Genomic DNA, 14516 nt, shown 5'->3' with positions numbered 1-14516 from the left:
GTGCCTTTGGGCCATTTCTAAGTATTTTGGTGATTGAGTGCAAACACAAGTGCTTAAATGTGAATCTATGCCCATGGATGAACAAAGTGCAAATCACAAGTAAAGGTATGTTTCTAAGCCTTAGTACATTGGTTTTGTGTACTAATATACTTGTCTAAGTGTTAGAAACAGAGAGAAGAAGAAAAGAAAAAAGGTACAAAAGACTTGGCTGTGTACAGCCAAGACTCAGCTCTGTCTGGCACACCGGACTGTCCGGTGGTGCACCGGACAGTGTCCGGTGCGCCGGGCAGACTCGGCATGAAGAGACCGCTCTCGGGAATTCGCCGACGGCGTACGGCTATAATTCACCGGACTGTCCGGTGTGCACCGGACTGTCCGGTGAGCCAACGGTCGGCTGGGCCAACGGTCGGCCGCGCGATCTGCGCGAGACACGTGGCCGAGCCAACGGTCGGAAGGGGGCACCGGACTGTCCGGTGTGCACCGGACATGTCCGGTGCGCCAACGGCTCCCAGATCTGCAACGGTCGGCTGCGCTGTTTAAGGAAAGAAATCGGGCACCGGACAGTGTCCGGTGTGCACCGGACTGTCCGGTGCACCCGACGACAGAAGGCAAGAATGGCCTTCCAGATTTGCTCTCAACGGCTCCTAGCTGCCTTGGGGCTATAAAAGGGACCCCTAGGCGCATGGAGGAAAGATACAAGCAACCTTAGAGCATTCTTGATCATCCACACTCAGTCTTTGCGCATTCGTTTGTCATTCTAAGTGATTCGAGCTCCGTTCTAGTGAGAATTTTGAGATAGTCTTTTGAGCTCGATTCTTGGCCGTGTGTGTGCGCATTTTGCTGTGGATTTGTGTGTGTTGCTTCCCTCCCTTACTCCGTGCTTCTTTGTGAAATTCAATTGTAAGGGCGAGAGACTCCAAGTTGTGGAGATTCCTTGCAAACGGGAAAAGATCAAAGTAAAGAAGAACACCGTGGTATTCAAGTTGATCATTGGATCACTTGAGAGGAGTTGAGTGCAACTCTCGTCCGTTGGGACGCCACAACGTGGAGTAGGCAAGTTTTATACTTGGCCGAACCACGGGATAACCACCGTGTCATCTCTGTGATTGATTTCTTGTGGTTATTGTGTTTTGACTCCTCTCTAGCCACTTGGCAATTATTGTGCTAACAATTAACCAAGTCTTTGTGGCTATAAGTTTAAGTTTTACAGGATCACCTATTCACCCCCCCCCTCTAGGTGCTCTCAGTTTCGACCCCGGGGGGTCCCTGGACCGACGAGTAAATTGTCGCTGCGTGTCCCAGCCCAGATGGGTCGGCGCGAGACGGGACACAAAGGGGGGAGAACAGTAAGGGGAAACCGCGGCCTTCATGTTGTCCTGCGCCCAGGGCGGATGGATGCGCTTGCCGTAGGGGGTTACAAGCGTTTGCGTGGGAGAGAGAGAGAGCGAGAGCCTTATGCGTCGGCCCGTTCTCCTGCGCGGCCAACCTTCTCGTACGAGAGCCCTGGACCTTCCTTTTATAGGCGTAAGGAGAGGGTCCAGGTGTACAATGGGGGGTGTAGCAGTGTGCTAACGTGTCTAGCAGAGAGGAGCTAGAGCCCTAAGTACATGTCGTCATGGCAGTCGGAGAGGTTTTGGCACCCTGTTCATGTGATGTCGTGGCCGTCGGAGGAGAGCTGGAGCCCTGCGGAAGGACAGCTGTCGGGGCTGTCGAATCCTTGCTGATGTCTCCTTGCTTCCGTAAGGGGCTGAGAGCCGCCGTCGTCATGGAGCACGCGGGGCGCCATCATTGTTTGTTTACCGAGGCGAGCCAGATGGGACGCCGGTCTTGTTCCCCGTAGCCTGAGCTAGCTAGGGGTAGGGTAATGATGGCCCCCTTGTGACGTGGTCGGTCCGAGCCCTAGGTCGGGCGAGGCGGAGGCTCCTCCGAGGTCGAGGTCGAGTCCGTCTTCCGAGGTCGAGGCTGAGTCCGACCCCTGGGTCGGGCGAGGCGGAGACCGTCTTCCGAGGCCGAGGCTGTGTCCGAGCCCTAGGGTCGGGCGAGGCCGAGTCCGTCGTCTTCTGAGTCGTGGCTGAGTCCGAGCCCTGGGGTCGGGCGAGGCGAAGTCCATCTTCCGAGGCCGAGACGGGGGCCGAGCCCTGGGGTCGGGCGAGGCGGAGCTTCCTATGGCGCCCAAGGCTGGACTTAGCTGCTGTCAGCCTCACTCTGTCGAGTGGCACAGCAGTCGGAGCGACGTAGGCAGCGCTGTTTTCTTGTCAGGTCGGTTAGTGGAGCGGCGAAGTGACTGCGGTCACTTCGGCTCTGTCGACTGAAGAGCGCGCGTCAGGATAAGGTGTCAGGCGATCCTTGCATTAAATGCTCCTGTGATACGGTCGGTTGGCGTGGCGATCTGGCCAAGGTTGCTTCTCTGCGAAGACTGGGCCTCGGGCGAGCCGAAGGTGTGTCCGTTGCTTGAGGGGGCCCTCGGGCGAGACGTGAATCCTCCGGGGTCGGCTGACTTGGCCCGAGGCTGGGCTCGGGCGAGGCGAGATCGTGTCCCTTGAGTGGACTGAGCCTTGACCTTAATCGCGCCCATCAGGCCTTTGCAGCTTTGTGCTGATGGGGGTTACCAACTGAGATTAGGAGTCTTGGGGGTACCCCTAATTATGGTCCCCGACAGCGTCCCATCTGGCTCGCCCCGGTAAACAAGTAATGATGGCGCCCCGCGTGCTCCATGACGACGGTGGCTCTCAGCCCCTTACGGAAGCAAGGAGACGTCAGCAAGGATCCGACAGCCCCGACAGCTGTCCTTCCACAAGGCCCAAGCGCTCCTCCGACGGCCACGACATCACATGAACAGGGCGCCAAACCCTCTCCAGCTGCCACGATGGCATGTACTTAGGGCTCTACCTCCTCTCTGCTAGACACGTTAGCACACTGCTACACCCCCCATTGTACACCTGGACCCTCTCCTTACGCCTATAAAAGGAAGGTCCAGGGCTCTCGTACGAGAAGGTTGGCCGCGCGGGAGAACGGGCTGGCGGACAGTCTCTCTCTCTCTCTCTCCCTCGCGGACGCTTGTAACCCCCCTACTGCAAGCGCACTCGACCTGGGCGCAGGGCAACACGAAGGCCGCGGGTTTCCCCTTTTGCCTGTTTCTCACCCCCTTTCGTGCTCCGTCTCGCGCCGACCCATCTGGGCTGGGACACGCGGCGACAATTTACTCGTCGGTCCAAGGACCCCCCGGGGTCGAAACGCCGACAAGTATAGTACTCTATATAATATTTTTTTGATTTGGCTAACTGATGTTATTGTTTACTCTATGCAATATGTTTTGGTACAACACGGTCAATGAAGTGAGCGATTAGAAGAGAGTTCACAACGACTGACTGAACGAACAGAGATGATAAAATAACATAATTCCACCATATAGAGACCAAATAAGAGAAAGTTTGTGAGCTCAAGTTTCTAAAATAAGTCACATGAAGTCAAACTTATAAAAAAGATAGATCAAAATATGGAGTGATTGCTAAATTCATGCATCAATAAAAACTGGATGTGCTCCATATAAATTATGCTATTTCGTAGCAATTACTAACGTTTAAAATCAACAAATAATCATTCATTTTACTGTTAGTGTGACAAATCATTGTTGCTCCATCCAATTCAGCAACCTCAAACACCATGGAGTCCATTGCGCCAATGTGGTCTCCGAAACGACCTAATGCTTGCAAGAGCCAAGAACGTCGTGCCGTGCTTGGGTTGTAGCCTCGGCCCGTAGTGCTGGCCCGGCCCGATATAATTATATTTGTTTTATTTTACAAAAAACGTATATACATATATACAATTTTATATTCAATATTTAAAACATCTAAGCATGATGTTCTACTGGTTAGACAGCTTTACTCACCTCCATCAGGGCATGGGTTTGAACTCTACCTCCTGCACCGTTTTTTAATGTTTTACGCTGATTTAATCAAATGGGCCGACATGCCTAGGCCAGAGTTGTGGCCCGCGGGCGTCTGGCCCATGCCGGACCGGCGCTTGGCCATCTATAGGCGTACATCGGATTAATTTGAAATAACTGTGAGAGGTTATTTGTAAAAAGATGACGCGGGACGACCGTTGAAACTGGTGCTTTAAGTATAGTATAGATTATGGACCCAACTGCTCTGTTTCTTTGCCCTGTTGGCTTTACATTATGGACCCAATTGCTCTGAATATGCAATGCATCTTCCAAGGATGACGACCTCGAATTATTTGATGAGCATATGCGGTGTCCAGCTCATAGTTTAAATTTGAATTGGTCAAGCTCATCTCTTAGAATGGTTTGCTCATGCAATCTCATAGATCTGACAACTTCCTAGTGTGTTTTTTTCTTCAATATGGCGATGGTCTCACCATCATGTCTGGGAATATCTTCATTAGATATGCTGCTTCATGACCATACGTCCATAGCTTCAGTGAACTGAACTGATGTTTTATAGACATGTTTCTGTGATCCTGTGTCCTTATTATCGGTGACACTTGACATGAAATGGTAGCATTTACAGATGCTGGTCCATTTGGAATTCTAGGAACGAAATCTGTTTTGATGGAAAGAAAGTATCAAAACCTGCAATTATTTGTCAGTCATGTACTTTGTGCAGCGACATGTACTAAAAACCTAGTTATTGCACTGAATAACAGAGAGTGTGTCTTATTTTTTTTATACCGTGTTGTGGATCCCCTCATCTGTTATTCAGTGCTCTAAACTGTTATTCAGATCACTAGCTATTGCTTTGGCTATGTGCATGGAACCATGTTCATGTTCTTTGTGTAACCATGTAAACTAAACTGTGTATCAGTTGATGTTACTTTAGTAGTGATAAGTAAAGCTAACATGGAGAAGGAAAATGCAATGGCAATCTACATGAAGCTTGTGGAAAAGGGGTTAAACTCATAATTTATTTTAGTGGCAAAGTTCCTAATAAAGAAGCTTGTACTTCATTTTTATGTTATATTATCTATACGTGTAAATGGAGATGATTTTATGTGATTTGGTGATGGATTAAGTTTGTTGAATATTTGATTTTATTCAAATTAAACTTTGTGTGCTATTTTTAAACATTTTTCTAATGTTCACACAACTATCCGTACGTGTGATGTGATGATGGATGAGTAGTTGCTGTTTGATTTTTTTTTCCTGATTTTGATTTTTTTTTTTTTGCACAAGACGGGTATTTGGCCCCTTGATTGCCAAATATAACAGAGTGAAAAAAATCCTCCATGAAAATTAAAGTATCATTTAAAATACTTTTAAAATCCTCTTGCTGGATTATTTCCCGGGGCTTTTTGTCCTCTCGCTGCCAAACTAAGCTCTAGTGGTCAATCTTCGTATCTGCATTTGTTTCATCAAGACTCGAAGACTTCTGGCAATCAACGATTGTTTGGTAAAGTAGTATTCAATACCTGGCTCTGGCTCTGGCTACATAAAAATCTTATTAGGTCTGCAGTCAGTCGTATCGACTCCGAGTCTGAGGTCTGTTCAGATGATCATTTTTCACACAAGTATTGTATCTAGCACTTAATAAAGTTTATTAGGTGTACACGATGGTGATGGAAATGATGTTAGTTTTCTCTAGTGCGCAGCCATGGAGTAGGAAACCACATAGAAAGCGCAAGTATTATTTAGATCAGCGCCAACAAATCCTCGATGGCGTGGGCCAAAGTTCTCCATAGATTCGTGAAACACGACGTGCAATTAAGTTCAATCCACCAAAACTATACATACTGACACACTAGCCAGCAAATTGATATGGATATCCAGTTGGGCTGCGAAGGCCAATCTGAACGTTGGGCGCAAGAATTCAGAATACGGCATCAGCACGTCGCCTCTGCCCGACACACGCACGCAAACCATTAGAATTTACTCCATAATTTAACGAAAAACAAAAACCTGCAACGTGTGGACGGCCGTGATGCGGCTGCTGTGGGACAGGTACCGTTGACCTCAAGCGTGAACCGTCCGATGCAAGCACGCATGTCGGCATCACGACGTCGCCCGCTCGCCATTTTTTTTGCTTATGGCGCAAGGAAAGAGGCTGGCAACTTGGCATCCAAGTTTAGCGCCTTGCGTACCCGTGCCCAGGTGGGTCCGGACCCATGCGTCGGAGAGCGATCGAGGACGGAGGGCGGTGGGTGGATAGGATAGGCCGGAATAATAATAACGCAGGTGGGGTCACGGCAAAGGCGTGCCGCGTGCGTGGACCTCGCCCTCATCTCTTCTGCTCCGTGTTCAATAATTCCACCACCGCATAGCTCCTGCCTTCTTCCTAGTTCCTACCTTCGCCCCCCCCCCCCCCCCCCCCCGCCGTCGATTCGTGCTGCGCTCACCTCGACCCAGTTCAATATCGCTGGCGAGGGAAGCAGCAGCAGAAGCTCCGGCGAGAACCCCCACCTCCGGCTATCGCCTGGGGATAAAGTGGGGTCGGTAGGGGCGGTGACCTAGGGGGAGCAAAAGGGATCCGATAGGGAGAGATGAAGCAATCAATTTATTCGTCCGCCGTCGCCCCTGCTAACGCCCCCACTACTAACCCTAGGTAAGCGTCGTCGATCGGCGGATCTGCTTGTCTGACTGACTGGTTCCTCGGCGAAGAGGATCCCCTTGTATATTGTATATGTATGTATTTTCGATCTGGAAGCTTTTTTTTTGATCTGTAGCCTTCATGTTCGATTTGTTGGATGCCAATTATATGTGCTATGAAGATGTGAATTGTTGGGGGCTAAAGCAGATTTGAGATCACCAAATCGATTCTTCTATGTATTGTTGACTTTTCAAAAATTTCCATTCCTGCACTGCAGTCCTGTTTAATTACTTGTTAAATTATCCATGGAAACTGAGTGGATTTTGTCAGAATTCCGCTGAATTTTACCCTATGCACCATATTCTGATGTTTACTTCTATTACTTGACTAGTCATTTACTGCCCTGCCATGTGCTCTGCAATGGATATGGTCTAAGATACAAGTTTTCTTGCTCCATGTTCAGTTAAATTCATTGGTTAACTGCTAATTTGTGCATGAAAGAGAATATTTGGTGCTTTAATCCATCACCATAGATTATTTCATAACCATGTTATCTGTAGGTTAGTACAAGCATCTTGCTCCCTCACCAGCAGCAGACCTTCATGGCTAATAATACCATAATAGTAAAAGCCTCTCTATCTGTCTATATGGTTGCAGCACTCCCTAGGCATTGCTAGTCAACAGGTTGACTTATTTTTCATGGAAAGAACATTTTTGCACCACGACATGACAAAAGATGTGTGCACTTCTATAATCTGTTTGGCCATGCTTAACATAACAGCTAGTGACAGCATTAAGATTTGGATTTTTCCCAGGGTCTCACTGGAAAATTGATACCATAGTCATTCCTTTTTTTTTTGAGTGTCCTGCTGTAATCCAATATTGTTTTGCTGCATATAAAGTGCAGCAACAATTATCTTACTGATTTCTGACAATTTTCCCTTAGCAGGATCATACTGTCTTTTGGCGTTTCTTCTCCGGCTCTTTTTCGTTTGCCTGTCGGTTACAAGGTGGAACGTCTTCAGAAGCTTCTCCACTAGATTAGTGTAAATAGTAGACTTGTTCAGGTTTAGTTTGGTTGGAAGAATTAGTTTCTGGTTCGTGTTCATTTCTGCTAGCAATAATGGCTGCGATGAACGGAAAGGTATTGGGTAAATGTGGAAGGAACATGAATAGTCTCAAGAGAAAGCGGGAGAACCCCGCTGCATATGATGCTGACATATTCCACAACTCTGAATTGCATCAGCACCCTGTCAATGATTCTGCTGTTAGGTTTCATGTTGATAAAGACCGCAAGGCAAAGATCGTGTGCCACTTCAACAAGCAGGTTTTGCAGAGCTATAAGAACTTCATGAGTAGCGCACCACCTAAACGTATTTTGCTTCGCATAGGTGCTGTCTGGAAAGACTTCCCAGAAAAGATTGTCAAATTGGCACAAGCTGACTTCAGGGCGAAAAAAACAATCACAGAAACAGGATATCAGAACCAGCTATTTTTGCTGGATTTTGCCCATATGACATTCATAGACACGAAGACAGGTCTTCAGAGGCCGATTGCTTGGATCGATGAAAATGGAAACCGCTACTTCCCAGAATCATTTGTGCAAGATCAGAAAATATTTATGAAGAAAGATTTTGGCAACGGATATCATGATTACATTAGTGTTGAGTCAAATGGGACACGAGAAATGAATGACCAGCTTGGAACATCAGAAAGTTCCGCAGAAAGTTCAAACTTCGGTTCAAGTACTGAAGATGTTTCCAGTCCTAAGAGAGCTAGAGCTGAAAATAATTCCATCATAAAAAAATACTGTGATATGGGAGAAGCTATTGGAGAAAATGAGCCATGCACTTTGTTGCCTACAGCCTGTAACCTACTACCACGCCAAGCTAATCTGGGTGAGGTATCACGTGCCCAGCGCACTATTGAAGCCGTGGAGAAGCTGTTGTTGCAGGGGATGGGTTCAGTTATTGAATCCAAGGACATTATTGGAATCTACAGGACTCCATTATTGGATGACCATGGACAAGTCCGTTACCATAATCACGAAAAGCATGTACAGGTTACCAGATGTCATCGTGGAAACGCAAATGTCCGTTATGCATGGCTTCCTTGCTCCAAAAGCACTGTGCATGAAATGATGCTGAATAGTTCTTTACAAGTTCATAAGCCGCCCATTAAGTGTGCAGCCTATGGAGAGGGCACATTCCTTACACCAGCAAATCGTTCTGATGCCTGGTATGTTCTTGATATATTAATTGTTCCATGTATGTCAGGATTTTCCCTCCCCCTTTCCAAATCGTTGCTGGCACCTGACTCTCGTATCTCATCTATGTTTCTTAGCTGTTCAGATTTCCTGAGATCCGTTATGTTTGCATCTATGTATCAGATGCTTGCTCACTCCTGAGTTCATTACTTTCCTTTTACTGACATGCTATTCAGACGATTTTAGATTGATGACAACAACTAATTACTGTTTCATTTTATTGTTCTCGTTCCTCACTAAGTTCTTTTTTCTTTTCCTAACTGTTGCCAAATTCAATATTTGTATTACTTTCTGCAGTGTGAAATTCTCTGCTGTTGATGAAAATGGCATTGTCCATATGATGTTGTGCCGTGTTATAATGGGGAACGTAGAAATAGTTCACCCTGGATCTAAGCAGCACCAACCTAGTAGTGACTATTTTGATAGTGGAGTAGATGACCTTAAAAACCCACAACATTACATTGTGTGGGATATGAATCTGAATAGGCACATCTATCCTGAGTTTGTAGTCACCGTCAAATTGCCTTCTAAAACAAAAGGTAACTAATTGCAGCTACTGTGTCTTCAGTTTGTTTGACTTATTTGTTTCTTGATCTGTGGCAACCCAAATTTCCTTATTGCTAAGCATTTTCTGTGTCAGATTACTTCGTATCGCAAGAAGACTGCCAGAATTCATCTGATCTGTCACTGGTGTTGAATTCTAGTTCACCCGACTGTATTTCAGAGGTAAGATGCATTAACAAGATAGTACTCCAACACTAGAGTCAACTCCTGTTACTAACTTGATATACAGACGAGTTCCACTGTTGGAGCAGCAAGAGTGCAGTAATTCAGATTGTGTGATTTGACACAATACTTGACTTGTGTTTGCGTTATTGAGATTATAACTTGGAGCTGATTATATTCGCTATCTATGATAGAAACCTCCAAATATGATAAGTTTCCTTGTGAAACCATGCTGTTTTAGTCATGTTGGAGTTGGTTAAAGAACCAGTTAACAACTTCCTTTTATGCATAAAACAGGAGATGAACCTGGAGGCACCTCCAGCATTGGGAGGTGGATGTGCAGCCCCCATGCTAGGAGATTCGATGGCAAAGGCTCCAAGCTCACCTTGGATGCCTTTCTCTATGTTGTTTGCAGCGATCTCAACCAAAGTGTCTCCTCAAATTATGGACATGGTTATTGGTTGCTATGAAGAGTTTAAGGTCTGTTACAATTTTTTTTCTTCTCTTTTGGCTGAAGTCACCTTCCCTTCTATGGTATCCAGAATCACTTGTATTTGTATGATTGTGTGTTCGCCAGAGTAAGAAAATAAGCCGATGCGAACTAATAAAGGAGCTGAGGCACGTAGTTGGTGATAGAGTGCTAATATCGACGATAATGCGTCTCCAAGATAAGGTGTGAATCGCTCTACTTGTACGTTGCTGATACAGTGTCTTGGATTCTTTCTGAAATCCTGAAATCCTTCTAGCCATAAGGTGTGTCAGCTGATGCGGTTCTGGGATGGACCGCCAGTCTGCCACGCACTGAACTTCTGAGGCCTATATCTTTTGCTGTGAATAAGCTACTTTCCAAGAGCAACAGAACAGCAGTGGTTTTTTAGCTTGTTTCTTTTCACGCTGTTTTCTGAGGAATTCCTTCTCTTTTGTGTGTATTTGGCAGCAGTTGCCTCCTGTGGAGAGGCGTGAGGGACCGGGTGCATCAGCTGCCAAGATGGTGGCGAAACCGTGAGGCGGGTGTCGGTCGGTCGGTGGGCGAGGAATGCAGAAGGGAGGAAGCAGCTGACTTTGACAACCCTGTGGGAAGCAGCAACTATGAAGCCTCTTGTGTCAGTCTTTGTATGGCGGCTGATGTTTCTTCTTTCTGTGTCGTATGAGTATGTTTTTTCCTAGTAGATTGTATCAGGAGTTTTTCATTTCAAATTGAGCTGCGCATGTTCTTTTGAGCCTTTGGAATAGTTCGTCAACGAAAAAGGCTCCTTTTACCTTTCTGATAACAGTGTTGTGCATTGTTAATTAATGTGGGTCATATAGAATAATATATGATGTATACAATGTTTTTGAGTTTGGCTCTCGCTGCCAGTCGTGTGTTTATTCTGCACCCGTGGTACCCCACTAAACGTTAGTCGAGTTCATTTTATGCATCAACAGACAGATGACAAGTTCCTCTCTTATTTATTACACTGAAAAAACTAGTCCGGAATGGTGATGCAGAGAATTCTCCTAGAATACAACTGGGCGGAGGATTGTTTCAGATATTGGTCGGTGGGGCGTCGGATTCAGGGTCCCAGCCTGGAGGCTCGATGTTGGGCCAATCGCCTCTGCAACCAAGCCTGATGTAGAGGCTCTTCTTCCCTGTTCGATCCCCGTCAGATGAAACAAACCAGCATGCCATCAGTAGTCGGATTCAGCATGGCATGTTGATGTAATTGGCAAGCTGATGAAGGTAACTTAACTACTGATCGTACCTGCTAGCTTCTTGTCTGCTAAGGTGAGCTGCTTGAGTGCGACGAGGCAGCCCTGCGCAACAGCCCGCGTGTACTCCGGGTCCCATCCGCCGAGCTTCACCACCACGTCCGCCTTCGCGTAAGAAACGCTTCCACTGCTCACGCTCCTTCGGGCTTCCTCTCTCGCACTAGCCTCGTCTGCTTGTTGGATAGCCACAGAGGATAAACCTCTCAAGGCAACGCAGTGAAATCTCTAGACTGATGTGGGGGGAATGGTCCAAGTGTCTCTTACCACTTGCGTCGGACACCGATAGCCAAACCGTGAACCCAGAGTGAAGGTACTGCCACTTGTCGAATCTGCTAGCTGCTCCTTGCTTGCCCCCCAGAGTTGCAACTACAGTGCGGACATGGCTGAAACGGAAGCGTACCTTGTATCAGAATCATCAGCTATGGGCTACAGAAAGAAGGCTCAAAAAGGAAAACAACAACAACAACAACCAACCTGCTAAGGCTTTCCAGGACAACAGATTCTGCTTCAGCTACCGAGTCCACTCCTTCAGAAGCCACCCCTACAAGTAAGTGCACTGTCTGTTACTTTGTGATAACAATGTCGACCATATATGCCTAGATTGACTCCTGGATTTTACTCAAATCGTCATTTTATCAATAAAACGCCACTAGACAGAAAACCATACATGTATCAATCGACTTCTCAGTGGCGCTCTCTAGCAGCTCACTAGTGCAAACCGGAAGGTACCTGCGACGCCATAAAATATGGAGACATGTTCATGAGTAGGTTTATCAGACATCAAGTTTGCCCCCATCCATACTTTGCATGCTCTGGAAGCATTCGGCCTAGAATGCAACCTGCACAGCACTGTATCTAACTGGAAAGCAACCGAACGAAAGAAAAGAGACAAGAAGCACTCACCCGATGCCCTCGGCTATCTCTTTAGCAACTGCCTCATTAATGTGCGTGGAATCACCAACGATGTGCACACTGATCCCTGTCAGTAGCTGGGTGATCCCAGAAGTGAGGGATTCCCAGGATTCATCTACATCAGGCCATTTCAACTCTTGCTCTACTTTCTTCAGATTCACCACCAACTGGTCCTCATCGATGAACCTGCCACGTAGAGTGAGCGAATAAATGCGTCCTCGCAGGGTAAGAGCGCGGCACTAGATGATCGATACACACCATATGGTCTCGGAAGACTTAATCCTATCAAACAGTGTTTGGACGTTCATCAAAGTCCTCAGTGTCCCGTCAGACTTGGCTCTGATGAGTAGGGATGTGTCATCGACATCAACGAAAACATCTTTTGAACTCGCTATGCCGAGCTTTTGGATGTCCAGTCTCAGCTCCACCTCTCCGTTCCCGTCAGTGAACTATACAGAATAAATACCAGGTGATGTTTTTTTTGTCATGAATTAACAGTAGTAGGTTATTCATGGCAAATTAAGCAATAAATGCGATTATCATTATTCTTCTATCTGATTCGACACCTGTTTTCCCTGTGGTCTTAAACTTACTTATACGTGCATGGGGGTAAAACACGACGGGACGGGAGCTTGTTCTGAACCTGTTTCAGAAACACGGAGTAATCAACCATAGGAGAGCATGGTTAACTTCCATGTGGCTTGCATTGCACTACCATTCTCCATTGTCTTTTGGTCGCTTCCGGTAATCTCGATGCACAATCAGTATACATAATTTTGTGTTTGTCAGTTGAACTAGTAGGAATTACATTACCAGTTTCTCAGGAGCTGGATTAATTGTGACACTAGTTGATAACATAATAGTATGCAGAGTCAACTACTACCTTCGTTCTCAAATACATATAATTCATTTTTGAACTAAAACATGATAAATAAAAAATAACTGAGGGAGTAATAAACAACGGTAATGGGGGGAAAAAACGGCGCTAATACTTCGCGGACAGTTGTGTTGGTACACGAATTAAAAGAGCAACGGAGAGTAAGCGAGATGACATAATCTGGTGCGTCAGACTGCAGATTACTTGGCCAATTGTTACGGGCACGAGTAGGTAAGGTTAGCTCGCAACCAAGCAATTCCTAATAAAAGACTAGTACTTGCCTCGTAGTCCTTAGACGGGGCGGGCGACGTGGACACGGAGGCTCGTGGGCGGAGGCGACTCGCCGGCGGCGAGGCGGCGGCAGAGAGTGATCGAAGCCGACGAAACTGGGTAGCAGGGAGCCGAGGGAGATGAGAGCTTAAGATGCCGCTGGGGCTTCGGCGGTGAGGGTCAGGCTTCGCGGGGAAGGAGCAGGGAACGGAGGAGCACGCAGCCATGTTCGCCCCTGCCCCTATCCTCATTATGGGAGAGTGGAGTGGAACTCCCTGAACAAGTTAAGAGCTTCAGCGTGTGCCTCCGAAGGGATATTTAACGCCACTCTCGTTAAGTGCTCCTTTTAGAAACCCAGGAATTTTATAAAAATGGTATATAAATTTCACATCAATTAATTTTAAAAAATAAAGGGAAAACACATGATTCAGAAAATTTCCCTTTGTTCCAAAAAAACCTTAAGTCTATAACATATTTGTCATCCAAAATAAAAGAAAGGAGTACTGTGCTTTTGCCACTGTCATGTCATGGATGACTACGCAAAAAAGAATCCTAGGCTTGGTCGGTTATTTGTAATCCATATGGATTAGAAAAGATCGGTATATGTTGAGAGTGATTTTGACTTACTAGAGATTTAAATCCGTCCAATTCCCTATAATCCATACGGATTAGGGTGAAAACGAATAGACCCTTACGACTTACGAGCTAGTTTGGAAACCTTATTTCCAAAAGAAAATTAATTTATTTTCTATTAAAAATAGAAATTCCTTAGAAAAATACAATTTCCAAACTAGCTCTACCTCTCATTTGACGTCGCTCTCCATCTAACCACGTCCAAGACTCCAAGTAATGCACACCTAGGTACTGTTTGATTCACGAAATGTAACGTAAAGGGTAATGGTAATGGTTTACAATTGATTACGGACGGTAACAAGTTTGAATAGTCTGGTATCAATTTTTAGTATGGTATCTGATTACGGTTGGACTAAAACAAACATGATTTAACGTTATCACTTACCCATTACGTTATAAATATTTTAACCAAACGGTACCCTAGTTCTGCAACATTAAATATGCATGTAAAATACACCTCTATATTTAATATTCACATTTTAATGAAAGAGACATTAAAGAGTGGAGCGGAGGAAGATTTTTTTTCTTTCGAAATTGC

At 46.0% G+C, this 14516-nt stretch overlaps 2 protein-coding genes across 7 annotated transcripts; one reads left to right on the top strand and one right to left on the bottom strand.

Annotated features, from left to right (window-relative positions):
- The first annotated feature begins 6131 nt into the window (after nt 1-6131).
- Nucleotides 6132-10885, top strand: LOC103637733 (probable inactive poly [ADP-ribose] polymerase SRO1). 6 transcript variants are annotated; one of them, XR_002266167.3, is made up of 7 exons: nt 6132-6560; nt 7495-8783; nt 9109-9350; nt 9452-9537; nt 9605-10017; nt 10115-10210; nt 10478-10875. XR_002266167.3 is itself a non-coding variant. In XM_020546449.2 (7 exons), exons 2-7 carry the CDS (start codon nt 7669-7671, stop codon nt 10541-10543), a joined length of 1791 nt encoding a protein of 596 aa, XP_020402038.1. In that variant the 5' UTR covers nt 6138-6560; nt 7495-7668; the 3' UTR covers nt 10544-10885. The 6 variants fall into 6 exon arrangements, 4 of the variants coding, with proteins under 4 accessions (XP_020402038.1, XP_020402039.1, XP_020402041.1 ...); XR_004855293.1 differs by having other exon boundaries at nt 6138-6560; nt 10475-10878; XM_020546449.2 differs by having other exon boundaries at nt 6138-6560; nt 9835-10017; nt 10475-10885.
- Nucleotides 10886-10919: 34 nt separating this feature from the next.
- On the bottom strand, nt 10920-13631 carry LOC100191176 (uncharacterized). The gene is given in 8 exon segments (NM_001136611.1): nt 10920-11166; nt 11280-11456; nt 11551-11669; nt 11761-11827; nt 11954-12015; nt 12190-12384; nt 12457-12647; nt 13357-13631. Coding segments are annotated over 8 exon segments (1155 nt in total). The 5' UTR covers nt 13597-13631; the 3' UTR covers nt 10920-11062.
- Nucleotides 13632-14516: the final 885 nt, after the last annotated feature.

Source organism: Zea mays, chromosome 1 (genome assembly GCF_902167145.1).
Source record: "Zea mays cultivar B73 chromosome 1, Zm-B73-REFERENCE-NAM-5.0, whole genome shotgun sequence".
Classification (NCBI taxonomy): Eukaryota; Viridiplantae; Streptophyta; class Magnoliopsida; order Poales; family Poaceae; genus Zea; species Zea mays.
Note: the sequence above shows the minus strand (reverse complement) of the source record. Positions and strands in the feature narration are given on the sequence as shown.

What these genes read in the sequence shown, in the direction of transcription:
- LOC103637733 (XM_020546449.2), top strand. Translation starts at nt 7,669, where the DNA reads ATGGCTGCGATGAACGGAAAGGTATTGGGTAAATGTGGAAGGAACATG. An exon ending in CACCCGACTGTATTTCAGAG is followed by an intron (nt 9,538 to 9,834) that starts GTAAGATGCATT and finishes TGCATAAAACAG; the next exon opens with GAGATGAACCTGGAGGCACC. An exon ending in GTTGCTATGAAGAGTTTAAG is followed by an intron (nt 10,018 to 10,114) that starts GTCTGTTACAAT and finishes TGTGTTCGCCAG; the next exon opens with AGTAAGAAAATAAGCCGATG.